Genomic DNA, 16,252 nt, shown 5'->3' with positions numbered 1-16,252 from the left:
TGCGAATTTGCCGCACGCATCGCGGTGGCCAAAAACGGAAGATACGCGTCCGCGATTCACAGCCGGTACGCAGCTCAGAGCGGCTAGGAGAGCGACCGGAAGGAAGTCATTTGACAGATCGTCCTAGCACGTCCTGAACAATCGCGGACGCTGCAACAACAGCGTGCAACAATGTGCGACAATGTGTGCAACCCGCTATCTGCTCGAAATCGGTAAATCGAGCGTGCGGTTGTCGGACAATCGCGTTCGGCTCAGGCTTTCACCGCGTCTCACGTGTGTGCGTAGGTATCGCTTTAGCATTGTCCGAAGTTCGCCAATTCACGATTCAGGGATATTTATCGCGTTGAGAACGGAGCTGTATAATCATTTTCCGCATCACTCGCACGATCGATGGGAAACAATGAGAGCTTCTGAAAGTCGTTAAAAAAAAGACGTAGGTTGTCGAGGTGAAGAGAGACAGAGAGAGAGAGAGAGGGTGAGACAAAGATAGGGAAAAGAGAGCGTAAATAACTGGAAGTCATCTTGATAATTAAATAAATAATAGTAGGGACGGGGGAAGAAGGCGAAGGTGAAGCGAGCGAGCCGCGAGATAAAGACAAGGTATAGGAAGAGAACAGATACGAGCTGCGGCGCTCTGCTCGAGAAGTTTTCCCCGCTTTTCAGTAGACGACTAAACTAAGACGAGGCGGCTGAGCGGTTTTAGCGGGACTTGCACTGCGGGGTGGAGAGACAAGCGAACGGGCCAAACGGACAGCCGACTTACTTACCTACGTCACACCCGGCTCGGATGGGAAACAATACAATTTAGATAATTAAAGAGATATCGGGCTGCCCAGCGTCGAAATAAAACAACCCTTGTTTCATGGTCGGACGGGATCCGTGCGATGGGAGGACCGAAACCAGAATCGGAACGAGGTTCCTACGATCGGCCGAAGGCGCATCGGCGGAGGCTGAGATGAGGACATGACGTAATTATCACAGACTTATCGCTGCCCAGTCTGACACAATCAATTTATCCCACGACAGTCACGGTCGCCGCTGCCGCCTCGCTTAAACCCGATTCGAGGAGTCATCCTGATTCTGCATTTCTTTCCTCCGTTGCCCCCTCGTTCCTGATGCAGTTGGCGCACTGCCAGCCGACTTTTACTTCTATTCCATCAAAATTCCTGTCGAAACTACTCGCGCGGAATGGACTTTTTACAGTAGCGGACAGTAGAGGGAGATGGAAGGAGTCGGGATGTAAGTGAACTCGGTTTCGCGATTGTGAGCCGCTCCGTGTACGTATACGTGGTATAAAATGAAAAAAGCGACGACGAAATAAAATGAAAAAATTTAAAAAATGCAGAAACAAAATCTGAACGGAAAAAGAGAAGGCCGAAAGTAAAGAAAATAGTCGGAAAAGAGTAGATGACAAAAAATTGAAAAAAATATTGAACATATGACGATATTATCTCGCTTCCATACCACGTGAGTTCCCCGTGGCAGGATGGGGACCCCCCATCGAGCCTTGCGTGTGTTAATTTGAATTGAGAGAGATTACGCGGAGACCTCCCGTCGGGAGCAGCCATTTTGTATCAAAATGTCGATAAAAAGACCCGGGGTCAGCAGAGATCATTTGGGTAATACGAACATTCGGCGTTTTCACGGCCATTCATCAAGAAGCTAGCGAGGATCCCTCTCACCTGAGGGTCGAATCGTGAGCAAAGAGAGAAAACACGGTCGTTTCGAGGGGTAGAAACTTGGCGGTTCTTCGAAAATCGATTTTTTTTTTTTTTTTTTTTCTTTTCACCCACCGTCGATAAGCTCGCTGACCTCGACGGGGTAATTGCGAATGAATGCGGTATACTGAAAGCGGTGGGCTGGGGGAGGGTGAAACTCCGGGGATCGTATACGAGGAAAACACGCGGAGGAGAGAAGAAAAAGAAGAAGAGAATAAGACCTGGGAGTGACGCGAACGCCTCTGCCTGGGTTATATGGAAATGTTGGTCAAATATATCATTCTGGCTTGACAGTGCAATTCTCTTATCAGCCTCGCGCCGCCTGCCTCTACCCCAAACCATCCCGGGCGGAGGCTCCGAGGGCGACGGGGATCGGGGTGGGGAATTGGGGCCGGGGGCTGAAGCGCCCGATAGAGGATCTGCAAACACACCGCCTCACCCCATTCCAACCTCCACCCTCTCATTCCACCCCGACACCACCGAGATGACGAACTACTGGGCAAAATAGAGCGGAATGCTGGAAAACACGGACGCCGAAAATACGCGAAGGCCCTTCTTTGTTCTCTCAACGCCCGTCCATTGAACGTGCGGTAATCGATGAGAAGTTTACGGAATTCACTGCATCTTCAGGTGATAATGATTTATGAAGAAAATGACGGGTGGAAATCCATTTACGTACCGTCGTACTTTTATCCGCAGTACGAGCAGTATAACAAGATGAACAAGAGCCAACTAACCAACTAATTTTTCACTACGTATTGAATCATGTGCGGACCATTTCATGTGAAAATAGGGAGAAATCATAAAGTTATTCTCAAACTTTAGAATGGCCCGTCTGTACTTCTCATCGTAAAAAATTGTCGGAATCCATGCAGACGAGGCACTTTGGAATTTTTCCTAACGCAATCCTCAGTCTTTATCCCTCAAAATTTCATCTCAGACAGTGATTGAGGTTAAATAATTTCCTAATAGTCTTTTTGTCTCGTCAGTTTCACGTATCAAGTTATCAGGGGTACAAATATCGAGACAAGAGTGCAGGTCAAAGTTACGAATGATCAAAATTCAGATTTGCCGTCATGTTGAATTTCATACAGTCACGACTTGGCATCGGGATAACAAAGAATCCGATAAGAATTTAAGTTTTTTAAATTTCTGCACCGAATTCTCCAAATGTGTTGCACAATTTTTCATCACGGGTTCGAATGGATAAAAATTTAGAACTCGAAAAATTGGACTCGATGAGATTTGACGTAATGGTAAATGCGACCGCGACTTTGAACCATTGAGAATTTCGACCCACGCCTTCGAGACATAAAAACGTAATTCACGTCAGAGACGGCGAGCGTCGCGTCGCGTCGATGCTGCGGGGTTCCGACAAAAGGATCGGGATCAGAGCGAAACGGGGCGCGATTAGAGAGTTTGTCTCGACGCCCTCACGCTGGGTGATGGATGCCTGCCGCGGTGGCGTTCCGATGGCTCGTCGCCGCTCGCCGGGTGGGTTAAGCTCGCTTTATCTGGTCCGGCGGTCCGGACGCGGAGCGACGCAGACCCGCGTGCACGCATATATTTGCAATCGCGGGATTAGCATCGCCGGGGAAAAATATAAACCTGCGCGCGGGGTACCCGTGAAACGGTGAAAAAGTGAAAAAGCGAAAAAAGGGGGTCTCCCGCGATTCTTCCTCACGTGTTTACCGTCGAGGAGACGAAGTGCCGGCAATACGTCAGACGGTAACCGAACGCCCCGAGCCGATGCACGTGTTGAATGTTTGGATCGAGCCGACGCGAGGAGACGCTGCGCGATGGGAAATTTCTCGAGAGCTTATGTATTATAGGTACATTTAGCTCGCGCGGACCTCCCGCCGTGATTTTGAGCCCCGCGGAGGCTGCACGCGAGGGGAATCGATAAGGCAAATAAACAACGAACCCCGGGTAATTGAAGATCACAGCAAGGTCCGTCGGTCCTCGCCTGGAGGAGATTTTTGACTCGCATTCGCGGTCGCTCGCCGGCGATCGACGGTGCCATGCGTGTAAAGCACGCGATTCCGCGCCGCCGTTACGATCGCTTTATCGCATTCCGGATCCCCGGCACCTCGAGTCGCGGGACGAACCGTGGAACGCTTTACGGCTTTCGGGAAGAAGAAAAACACCGGGGATCAGGGACCGTCGCCCGAGGGACCGGGGACCCTTAACGAGGCCGGCCTGGAGACAATCAGTTTCCCTTATCAGCGAACTCATATCTCCTCGTCGTCGTCGTCGTCGTCGTCGTTGCGGCCTCGCTGCCGGTCGGCCTTCCTTTTTTATTGCCTCGTGGACTGGCTCCTCTCTCTTTCGTTTCCACCCCCCCGCCCCCCCGTCTCCCGCTCTCTATAATTGCTTCTTTTAACTAAGATTCTCAGATTTAACTTGGTGGCGGCGCGGCGCAACCCGCCGCGGCTTTCCCAGGACTTTTCCTCCCTCTCCACCTCTTTTTCTTTTTCCCTTCTCGAGTTTCTCCGTATCTGCACCTTCATTTTTAAATTGGTTCTTATAAGTTTAAATACACCGGGGCACCGCGACCCGTCGAGATCCTCGAGCGACTCGCAGCTAGGCGGAATCAAATCAAAACTGTTTTAAAACTTTCTTCCTTTGCCATTATTTTCCCTTCTTTGCTCGTTTCTTCGAGCCCCTCTCACCCCTTTGCCAGATCCCCTCACCCTCCGCCCCCCCCCCCCTTTCCAGAAAACGCTTCTCTGTTTTACTTCATTTCCTTCGGTTATACCTACCCCGCAGCATACCCACCCCTACTATTCGCCCCCGAGGTATTTCTTTCCGTACTTAATTTCAGTCAGGTCCCGCAGCCATCTTTCATTCTTATTGGACCAGGGAATATTTTCTTGTAATTTCCTGTTGGTCGCAATAAAAAGGTTCCTGCACAGCTCGCCTTCTTCGCTTCCCTTCAGCCCTTCTTCCCTGTACCTCTTCCTGCAATTTTTCATTATTTTCTTTTCCGTCTCTCTTTCACCTTTGTACCGTAACGCACCTTACATCCGCGTAAGGTTACCCCGTTCAAGTATCACATGGGAATGTTACGCTGGTTCATCGAGTCTTAGCCGACTCTTAGTTTTGGCACGAAGAAACGGGGAAACGAGAGCCTCGCACGGCTCCGCGGCGATATCGATTTCAGGCGCAAGCAAGCGGATGCGAGCTTTTGCCGCGCGATGCAATCTTTGAAAGGAGGACCGCGTCATTACGCTCCGGCGGTGGTTCACGGGCCATTGCCCCCACCCCCCACCCCCGCCCCCACATCCCCGCCGTCGTTCTCGTTCCACCCTTCGTCCACCCCGCATTCCCGCTGCAGGGCGGAAGGCTCACGCGATTGAGAGCAGCCCAATGACACATGACTCAACGCCCGACAACCCTATACGTCACGCGGCTCAACTCCGCGAACCGAGACCGAGAGGCGGAGGTGGTTCGTCGTGACCCGGGAGGCCGACCTGCCCTCGGGAAAAATAATCTGCAGCTAGAGTTTCCCTCAACTGACCCGCTCAACCGGCCATCAAACCGTCGAAGGAGACGCTCTACGCCGGGATCGCGGCGAGTAAAATTCACTCGGTGCCATCTGCTAGGATCGTAAAAGCCAACCCCTCGACGGAGAAGTGGGTACGCGGTTAAAGTAACGCGAGCGTAAAACTCAGTGGGGCGAAGGTGACTTCCGGAATCCAAAGTTACGCGTCGAAGCCGTTCAACGGTCGAGGACTGCAGCGGATAATCGAGGTGCAACGCTTTTTCCCGTGACGATATTACTCCTCGCAAGACTTGCATCGTGGACTCTTTTGCTCCTGCGGGAGCCGAGACGTTGATCAAGGCTAGCGAATCGAGCAACGCCAGTAGCTAGTCACTCCCCCGACGCACTGGGCCCTGGTGCAAACTCTGGGTTTATTATCAAGCTAGGCTCCCAATTAACCGGCAGCAGCTGTGAAAATTAATGGAGCACAGCTTTTAAGATGTAATTGGGCACATTCATAACGCGGCCGGAGGTGGGTGCCTCCTTGTGTCGGACGGGGTGGCGAGGGGTGGGATGGGCGAACCGACTCTCCTGCATCCAGCGCCAAACCGCGCGTCCGCCAACTCCGGAGCGAGAGAGGAACGGAGAGACAGAGAGTGGGAGAGAGTGAGAGGGTTGCGCGAAGCGCCCCGACGCCGATGCCGGCGCCTCCGCTGGATGGTGATAGCGACGACGTAATAATACTGAATGACGTGGCATTGTGCGCCCGAAGGGCCAAAGCGAGCGAACGGGGGTCGACAGGGGAAGCCCCTTCAGACGCTCGTAAACATTTCGTAAATTTGCTCCACAGGTGTGCCATCGCCGCAGCCACCGTCGCCTCGCCATTGCCCCCTTGCCGTCGCGTCAACTTGGTATTTCTACCTCGCGATTCGACCGAATTCCGAACGCCTCGATTATACGCACCCCGCGATATACACCCAAGTCTTTATCGCTCATGTTTCCAAATCGCTTCGACGCCAGTAGCCTATGATCCTGACTCACCCTTTTACCGACACAATGTACCGGCTTTACAACTCTACCTCGTCAGGGTCTAAATCCGATGATCTGTACCTTTCGGATCGACCCTCGTTCATCCAGAGAATCGAAGTAAGCGCAAACAGGACCCAAGCACCACGGGATGATTAGTGCGAACGAAATCTGACGCTTTGCGTGATCAGGGCAATTTGGGCATGAAAGTTACGTGATTGACAGTCTGCACGAGGACGAAGAGCTTGGAATCCTGGATGACGGTTTAGTCGTGAATGCAGCAACTCCGAAAGCGGTGGTAAAAAATAAAAAAAAAAAAAAAAAAAAACAAGCGATTACGGTGACCGACCCGACGGACCGCACCCTTTTTCGTCCGTTTTCCTGGTCCACTCAATCCCCGTTAACCCTCTCTGCCGCCCCATGGCCAGTGTAATTGTTCGGGCAATCATTAGCCAGGATTATCTCGCCCGGGTCGGCGTCTCGACTCCCAACACCCGTGTCCGTCCTCCCGAGGGTCCCCGACGAAACCCTCCACCTCACCTCGCGTCGGTCGTCGTGTTTCGTTACTTCGTTTGCGTTTGTGTTCGGAAAATGAAAGGACGGTACATGGGAATAGCCGCCGCACACCGTCGACGCGGATGCGAGGGTGGAGGGAAATCGCGAACCCAGAGGCACGAGAGGGACAGCCCGAGAGGAATGCCAGAAGGGGGAACACCGCGCAACGTTCCGGAAACTAAGCACGCGGCTGAGCAATGGCGCTCGTGGCTCATGAGTGATGGAGGACCACTTCTGATTCCTCGAGGTTCGTTCGCTCCGAGGCCAAATTTACCCTTGCAGGAAGTTTGGGCTCCGGCTTTAGTGGGAAAAAAAAGCGTTTACAAAAAGCGTGTAACGGCTTCGCGGTTCACATACTTACCGTGGGTATCAAAATTGGACGAAGATCAGTGGTTCGATGCGGGTAACGCCGATGGTGCGAGGTAGTTCTCTGTCTTCGGTTCCTGTGTCGTGGGGACCAGAACGGAGAGTTAAACTCCGTCAAACGCACTACCGTGCAATCCGATAGAAGGACGATTTAGTGCGAAGAATAGGGGCGTCGATGTTGGCGTCGGCAAAGGGTTGCTTTGAAACAGAGAGAGAGAAAGATCCCCGCGTCTCAAGGGACGTCGGCGTCGGGCTGCATCGGGGAAAGGGTAATACTCATTTATGTGTAATCGTGCTCGCAAAACTCCATCACACTTTGCTAATAGAGCCCGCGAGGGTAGGGATAGATGGCCTTCGGAGCTTCATGCTCAATAACAACCCCCCTGTTCCCTTGGTCTTCACGCCGCAGCTTGGCTGTTTGGCGGAAAACAGTGCTGGATGAAATTCCTCCGGCATCAATCGAAGGTCGACTTTACGCTGTAGCGAAATCAGTTAGTATATTCCCGGAGTTTGTTACGTAAAACAGAACACAGCGTCGAGTCTTGACGGATTGACGGAGAACCTTAGCAGCGCGTAGGATAGGTTATTTGTAATTTTCATTATCTTGGAATTAAGGCGGTCGTTCGGTCGCCGAGCACGTAGGGAGTTAATAGAGCCGCGTGGCCGTTTCTCGGGCGGCCTGCCGGCGAGGGTCGGGGGTGGTTTTCGGAACAGGTGGCGGAGGTGCGGGGGCGGCGCGCGACGCCGGGTCGTTTGTTGATTCCGTCCGCGACGCCAGACGTCGTTTCGGACGTAACAACAATTTCCCGAAATCTGACGAAATTGGCGGCGGTCGAGGGTTGGGGCGAAGAAGGTGGATGGCGAACCGGCGGCAGGGCCGGGCCCCGGGCCGCGTAACGGCGTTTATTGGCTGCTTTAGGGCCGTTTCTATGCGCGACACATTGCCGCTAAATAACGCTCCCGAACCGGCCGTTCTCGGCCCCCACACTGCCCTGCACGAAGGGTGGTCTCTGCGCCAGCGGCAGCAAGCGGCAGCACGTTACACGGTATGAATTACATACGCGTATGCGGTTCGCGTGAACGAAGGCAGTTCCGCCGAGAAGTTGAGAAATATAGGTACGCAAGTTAGGGCATGGACGGCATCCAGTGCCGGAGCCCCGATGTACGGTCAAAATAACAAAAAAGGAAATATCTCGGAAACCCGACGGTCAACTTACGACCCGTTTTCGTTTCAGGCGGAGCGCCGCAGCGACCGCCGTCACTGCGTTCGGTCGCGAGAACGCATCCTGCGAGATACGGTGACGTGTAAATAGCGTCGCGTTGCTAATAATCCGGGTGGTTGATGCAGCGAACAATGCGCCCCCTTCCACGATCGCTCGCTTGCTGCTTTCATTCGCGCTGCAGCACGCGCTCGTGAAATTAGTTTTCCAGATAATCATCTTACGGTATTGCGTTACCTCACGTACACCTTCCCATACATACCCTGCGCCACCCTCCACCGAACTCCGGATATAGAACGACGCTGTAAGCACACAAGTGTACGGATCGTGTACCGCACGTTTGTACGTACAATAAGCATGAACAAGGATTAATGTTAACTCGTGAAATACCCACGACGCGCATTACGTCTACTGATAAGAAACGATATTATTAGAGTTTCGCGCGTGCGGTGTTAGACTCCGATAAGTTTTAGATATTGTCTCGGTGGTTGGATGTAGTCTGGCCTTCGTACCCGCAAGGTCCTCAACTCGCGGGTTTCAATCGAACTGAATTTACGATTCGTTACACGTCTGCACCAATGGACCTTCGAGATTCATGGCTGCGTTCTCAAGTCAGTGTCGGAAGATTTATTCACATCGGTATGGTTCGAAATTCTACCATAGCCTTGTTCGGATACTTCGATCGAGGGATCGGCGAAAGATTCTGCTGGTTGATCAACCCGAGCTTACAGCATCGAATAAAAAGACGGTGCAGTGGTGTAAGGAGACTGATTGGACGAATGGTAGTTTGACGGTCTGGTTGTATCGTTTGAGCATCGCGACAAATCGTAAAGGCACAAGATGCAAAAGTGGTTGAATTGCGTACCATAACAAATGTTGTAAATCAAGCGTTACTAAAATTGCCTCCGTGTTCCCAACCTGCAAACATGGTCTATCGGTGACCATTATCCGTACAGTGATCGTAACTGTACGGGTATTTCAGTGCGGTACGAATTCAAATTGATCAATGTCGGTAAGTTTCATGACATCGAAACATTGCAGACAGTCACTGCGAAACGTTAACTCATAATACCATCGACTCCCAATGTCAGCGTTCTCCGTTCACCCGCATCCGTTCGCTTAAATTTGTAGGTACGAAACGGGACCTTCGAACAGCCTTAAGCCGCGTGTGCAGTTCAAGGTGGTGCACATGCCGCGTGATGAATGCGCCTAGAAAGTGACGATTAGCGAATGTTGCAATCCGGTTATACAGGGAGTTTGGCGAGAAGGGTTTGGGTTGGCAGGGTTGAAGTTGGTCCCGGCCGGCAGGCGCACAATATTATCAGTTAATTTAAAGGGCTCGCGACGGTCTGCGAGGCGGGAGGAACCCCGAAGAGAAGAAGTTATTGGCGGCGCAGCTGTCGCCGATCTCGCCCGGGTGCAGACCTGATTGTCGGCGGCCACCAACTCGTCGACACCCGGGGTCAGACCCATCGTCGAGCGGAGGGCGGAGGCGCGATATTCGCCGCTTCGAGTTCTCCCGCCCTCGGCGAAGGGGCGGCGGAGAGGCGCCAGCTTGCAACGGTCTCTTAAACTCCAGCTTCCGCGTAGGTACCCGGCAACCCTGCGAGTATATATATGTCCGGGTGTCGCAGCCGCTGTCGCCGTTACAAACTGCCGTTCCTGGCCCGCGGGCTGCCGGTCGCAGCGTTATTACCACCGGGGTTGACGCATTGCGGAACGGCCGAACGTTTCTTTCCGGAATCTGCAGGCCTGCAGGTGAAAGCGCGGAAAGAGCTTCGCCTCGAGCCATCCGGGGCCGTCTCGCAGTCGTAACTGCGTTATTTAGATTAAAAAGGAGGCATACATCAGAGATAAGCGTCCTCTAGATTGACCACTTGGCCGCCGGATGGCCCTAAAGCGGCTCCGTGACCGTCCCACGCGAGAAATCTCTCCCGGCATCTCGCCCTCCTCGTGTCTTTTCCCTTCCCCGGCCATTCTCATCCTCCTTTTATTCCCGCTCTTGTATATTCTTACCCCGCGGTCTCCACGGCCGCACGCAACGACTCGCCCCCGCCTCGTTCCCTAGACCAGCTCGTCGTTTCGCCTCGGAGATTTAGAGGTCAACGATAAAAAATCGGAATTTTTATCCGTGCCAAATAGAATACGAGGACCCCTCTTTGGCTCGAAGAGAACCGAACCAGCCACGCTTTTCGCTGGTTTATGGGCAGCCTCGCGGGGAGGGTGTAGTTTTTATATTCGCGGTACGGGGGCAAGGCGGCTGCCCGCTACCGCGTGTGTGGAATTTGAATCCGCTCGTAATAAAATCCCAGCTTTATGCGAAGGACGGGGCGCACCGCCCCCGCCTCTCAACTCTCAGATTCTATACCCACAACCCAACGCGCGCCACTGAGTTCGTTCGTTCCCACAGCAGCCGTGTAGATTCATACCGCAAGAATAGCCAACAGTTATTTGCCCAACTCCTTGAGTTCCTCGAAACGTGGTCGACGCGAGAGTTCCTCACCAATTTGCTCAGTTCTTTACGAACTTCACCGGTCCTTGCTTTCGTTTTTGTTCAAAGTTGCGAGTATCCTTGGTGGGACGACTTTTTGATCCAACGGTGAGGAAGCATTTGGCTTTTTAGGATCTGAAAAAATCAAATCTGACCGGAGGCACTAATCGGTGGAAAAACAGTCGGCCGTGTTTCGGGGCGGTAGATAAAGATGGAGCCCGACGAGGGGTGGAATGGGTTTGTAAAGATCGGACTGCCAATTAACAAAATAGCCGGTGCGAAGCACCGCCGCGCGGTACTAATTCGGCTTAGCGCAATCAACCCCTAACCGGGTCTGGCTCTCTCCCGAGGGTGGACGTATTCGGTCTGTAGGGAAGATCCGTTGTATAATTACCCAAGCGAGCGAACGAGCGAGGTTGAATGTTGATAGCGAAGTCGAAGTAAATCGGATTAGCCAGATATCATCTGCGTAATGTATGTATGTAAGCCGAGCCGCCGCGGTGCGCGCAACGCCAAAGCCGAAACCCCGTGTTACACTCGGTGCGTAAGGAAAATAAGGGTGCGCGGACCGAGATAAAGGGTGCATCGGGGCTTCGGGGTGCGCACTCCCTTTCCCCAGGCGCTACGACGTCGTCCCCCGAAGAGGATAGGACATGTTTTTCCAGACAATTTGTTCGGCAACATTAATCACACCGATGGATGCATGCAAACGCGTCTCACCCTGCGTTTCGCGAACAAGAATGTGTCACATCCGCGTTATCCGAAACTCTCCGTGGAAAAAGAAGAAGAGTCGCGCGTACGTTCTTTTCTCCCCATTATTTCTTCTCATTTTGTTTTGAAAATATTCTTCATTGTAATTCAGTGCTAATTGTGATCAGATAGTTTATAAATATTTCTGCATCGGGTGATTTCACGTACCAATTTTCATCCACATCCTTTTTCGAACCTTATATTTCTGGGGTGGTTTTCATTGCCCGGATTAAACGCAACCTCGGGATTTTGCGCGGATAACGAGATCGAGGTGAGTCGAGGGAAGGGTGGGCAGTAACTATCAGTGACGCGTACGGCGTTAAATCGGTTTGTTGACACACGTAAAGCTGTCGACGGATATCGGTTTCTACATCCGTCGACGAGCTCCGACCAGCAGCAACTCTCTGCCATCCGATCAGCCTGGCAATTGCTAATTAACGCGCGATAACCCGAGCCACGTATCAGCGGGTGCGATAACTCTCCGTCGGTCGTATCGGGCCAAACACGGGGCTGCGAAAGGCGACGCGGAAAATATTTTTCAGGCAAAAAACGGGCGAGAAAGTCGTTTCGTGACTCTTTTCCGCAACGGTGTTTGACATTATATTGCAGTCAGTCGCTCGGCGAGCCCGGAGCGGAGCATCGAGACCTTTTGCATTACCGGCGTGCAGCAGTGAAATTGATTACCAATAGCACTACCTACCAGCCGAGTCGGCGTTCCCGGTTCGCCCAGCTTCCGAGGTAGTAATGATGTTTTGATGCGAGCCTCGGGGCGGTGGATATTGACTGCAGTTAACTAATGGAACCTCTCTTGATAATTACGAATGGTTACGCGAGGAGTAAATATTACCGCGCTGAGCGGCAGTAATCATCGTTATCCTCGGCATTCCTGAGTCGTCGGGAACAACGCGCCGGTGTTATGACCGAGGCTTCCATTGCGGCATTAATCCCACCGACGAAATCAGGCGACGTCATTCGGTACGTAAGTTATCGTCGTACGCTCTGCGGATATGAAAAATTTATACGTACGTGTACCGCGTTCCTATCGGAAATTCTACCCCGAAAATCAGGCATTTCGATGAGCTGTGAAAAGAAAATGGTGATTAAAATCAATGATTTAAACTGCGGCGCCGTTCACGTGGATATCATTCTCATCGTTTTCTCCAGATTTGCTGAAGGCATCTTGATGTTCTCAAAGTTATCCTAATGTTTCTCAAATAGAAACGTCATCGGTCTATTCTTAGATGTTGAATAATAAACATTCAACGAAATCGTCCAGTCACTGATTTGTCATTAGATACTCGCTAACTTGTTTTCTTTTCTTTTTCTTTTTTCATACGAAATTTCCAAGTGTTAAAGCACTGGGCACCAACTGTCAACACTTTTTGTACTCTACGCAGTGTAAATGTGTATATGTGTACCTTTTTATGATACACGAATCTTTATCTAATTAACGTTATGCAAATTTTTACTGTACCAGAAAAAAACGTCAACTAAGCGTGTTTTTTTGTTTCGTTCCTTTTCTCTTCTTCGTTTCCGGGCTCACGATCTTTTTTCTTTTTTTTTTTGCGCTTTGTTTTTTATCACTCCGTCTTTTTTTTTTTTTTTTATTCGAACACAGCTTGCGTCATTGCGAGCATATCGCCAAGTCTTCCGCATCACGATTCCCACGCGACACGTGATCAAATTCACGCGTTATTCACGCACACGAATCGTGCCCACCTACGTATGCATGCACGTACAAGAATCCACTGCCTAGTCCGCGAAATACAAGGTCATGCAGTAAGCACCCTGCAATAAATTTCTATTTTATGGAGTACCATCATATGCTTCGCTCTCTCCAGGCCTCCCATAAAAATGTAACGGGATCTGAGACCGCTGCAATCTATCGCCGCTTAGGTATTATATACAGTATCAACGACTACGATTGCACGTATAGTGTCGTTTGTTTCTCACTGATTTTTTTCGCCAGCAACCTATCAAAACATTTGTCTTCATCTATGAATTCATTTAAAGGTTCTTCGAGAACACGAATGAAAAATAGAAATTAATTTTTTATTGACCTGAAAGTTTTCCTCACCGAATTATCGACGCATTGAGCGACGTCGATGCGTCGGTGTAATATTACAAGGTGTTCGTCGCATAATGAAAACTGCATTAAAAACGCGAGCCGAAATTCCGAATCATGGTGACGTCGTCCAGGGATGGGGTGTTGGAAAAGTGTTTTGTCATCCATGCAGGGGTGAACGTGGTGCCGAGGAAAGCGGCAGGCTGCTAAGAGAACAATACGTTCACCTCGTACCTCGGCGCCCATCCTCATCCTCCCCCTCCCCCTCCCCTCCCCACCTTCCGTAACCCCAGAGGCTTTGCATCCGGAGTTCGAGTAGGTTCTTCATTATGTCGCGATAATCCGCGCAACGCCTCCGGAAACAAAAGCTGTATCGATTTCGGGTCATTTGTTGCGGTTGTTCCGTCGTGATATCGGGGCAGGAGGATGTACCTCGAGGATTATCGAGTGACGAGAGGCTGCGGAGAAACGGAGACAAGGCTCGTTCGAGTCGGGGGTGAAAAAATTCCAATCCAACCCCGCTGGAGGAAAGCCCTTTTTCGAATTTTTCTACAAGTTTTCCGGGAGGGGATCAGCCAGCTTCGGCTCGCCAGCTCTTGTTGGTTACAGCCGGGGTGGAGGGCGGACTCGACGGTTTCCGAGCTGCCGAGTTTCTCTGCGCTCTGCTTCTCTCAGCCCGCGGGTTGGGGGCTGGGGTGGCTCGGGTGGCGCGCCATTGTTCGGGCGATATTTCAGCCACGGGGGCGGCTGGCAGGGGCGGGAGTCAGCTGGCTGCGACATGCCGCCTACACCGCCAAAGGGGAAAGCCGAGGCACTGAGAGGCAAAGCGACCGGGGAGGCTCGGGGCGCGCCGGCATACTCTTTCATCTAACGATATCCGGGGCCTTGACACAGAGCGGCTAAGTTATATCCTCTCTGTTCCTCCTGTAATTCGATTCAAAGTCGCGCTGCGGTTACCCTGCCTCATCCCACATCTTCCGCATCCACCGCGACAATAGTTTTACAAATATATGTATACACGTAGGTATATCCGGGTGCCACGGGCTTCTTTAAGAGAGAGAGAGAGAGAGAGCGAGCGAGTACCTGCCCATTTGTTCCTTGAAACCTGTTCCGCTGAAACAGCTGATATATTCACTTGAATGCTCCTAAGCACAACTATCGCAGCGGTGAGATCGCGAGATTGTGTGCACATGGAGGCAGGTAACGTAGCGCAGACTTAACGAAGGGGTTGAAACGGTGAAACGGTCGAGCTATTAAAACACCGGGATGTTCGACTAATACCCGAGCGATAGGCAAAGTATGTTTCTTGAACCCGTCAACTTAGATTGGTTCTGAAGGTTCTTAACGGCGAGCTGCGGAACGCGCGAGGCATCAACCCGTTATACTCACCATCTCTGACTTATAACTTGCCCGACGGGTTTCGTACTATAATGGTATACATAGACGAGAGTTTAATAATTATTATTCATAAGACTCTCCCGGGAGTCAGCCAGGCGTGAGACTAAGCAAGAAAGATGTGCTGCAAAACAAGGGGGCTGCGCCTCTCCTGCTCCCATCCTCGTTCCCCGGATTGCCCGAGTCCCGATTTCACCCGGTGCGTACGACGCCCTCCATCCACCACCACCACCACCACCCCCGCCTCACCCCCGACGATCCGGCCAAGGGTGCCCGGACCCAGTCGAGCGGAAACCCAATCACTTCCGGCGTCTGCGCCCATTAGGGAGCCGCGACGCTGACGTCGACTGACGTACACCCCCGCCGTCCCTCGTCCTCCGTCCACATCGCCGCCTCTTATGCCCCCAAAACATACCGCAAATCTATTGTTTGGGAAGCGCTCGCTCGGAAGCCTCTCCAATGGGCTAATGATCCTGCCTCGAACCTTCTTCTTCTCGACACCGTATATATCGTGTATATAGTATGTTCGAGTCTTTGTTCCCGCAGCCGAGGATATCGCTGTTTTTACTACGTGAACCGCGGATACGAGGTGTGGTAGGCAACAGTTTGGCCGATGATTTGCTCCTTCCTATCTAATCGCAACTTCCTTCGTTCTATGTTTCAGGTTTATCAATGCGAGACGTAGAATCGTTCAACCCATGATCGACCAGAGCAACAGAGCCGGTAAGTCGCAGCCGGTTGTGTCATCGCTTGACCATTACACACGATTACATTCGACTCACGCTAAACACGAACATACTCACACGCGGTGGTGAACGGAGCTACGTTGCACGCGTGTGATCCGCGTAGAACGCGGGAGAAAACGAGCCGGGAGATCCTGAAACCTTAGCTTCGGTAAATTTCGTAGGAAGTCGGCGTGAGTCAGGGGGCGCGGTTCATTAATAATAGTGACAGTTTTGCGTGTACTTAGGATGTTTAACCAGCAGTCAGGCTGTCTTTCGAATCCGAATTGAAAACTTATTCTCGAACTTAATTTGTAGACATAGATATGGATCGGGTTTCACATCGCTGTGTTGCGGTTAATCGCATTATACAAAACTGGTTGTAGACCGACGGTGCGTAATTGATCATCCCACAATCCAGAGCGACAATTGTAATTCAATTACGTATCGCGCTCTGAGC

The 16,252-nt window shown here is 51.6% G+C and overlaps 1 protein-coding gene across 5 annotated transcripts in view; it reads left to right on the top strand.

Annotated features, from left to right (window-relative positions):
* LOC124175115 (homeobox protein homothorax) overlaps nucleotides 1-16,252 on the top strand; it is a 285,128-nt gene that overhangs the window by 256,339 nt on the left and 12,537 nt on the right. For all 5 annotated transcript variants that reach the window (XM_046555027.1, XM_046555025.1, XM_046555024.1 and 2 more), the window contains one exon: nucleotides 15,735-15,793. In XM_046555027.1, the coding sequence (XP_046410983.1) occupies nucleotides 15,735-15,793 (59 nt within the window). The remainder of the gene's footprint in view (nucleotides 1-15,734; nucleotides 15,794-16,252) is intronic.

The sequence above is a fragment of the Neodiprion fabricii genome, chromosome 2, assembly GCF_021155785.1.
Source record: "Neodiprion fabricii isolate iyNeoFabr1 chromosome 2, iyNeoFabr1.1, whole genome shotgun sequence".
NCBI lineage: Eukaryota > Metazoa > Arthropoda > Insecta > Hymenoptera > Diprionidae > Neodiprion > Neodiprion fabricii.
This window is presented reverse-complemented; position numbering and strand designations above follow the sequence as displayed.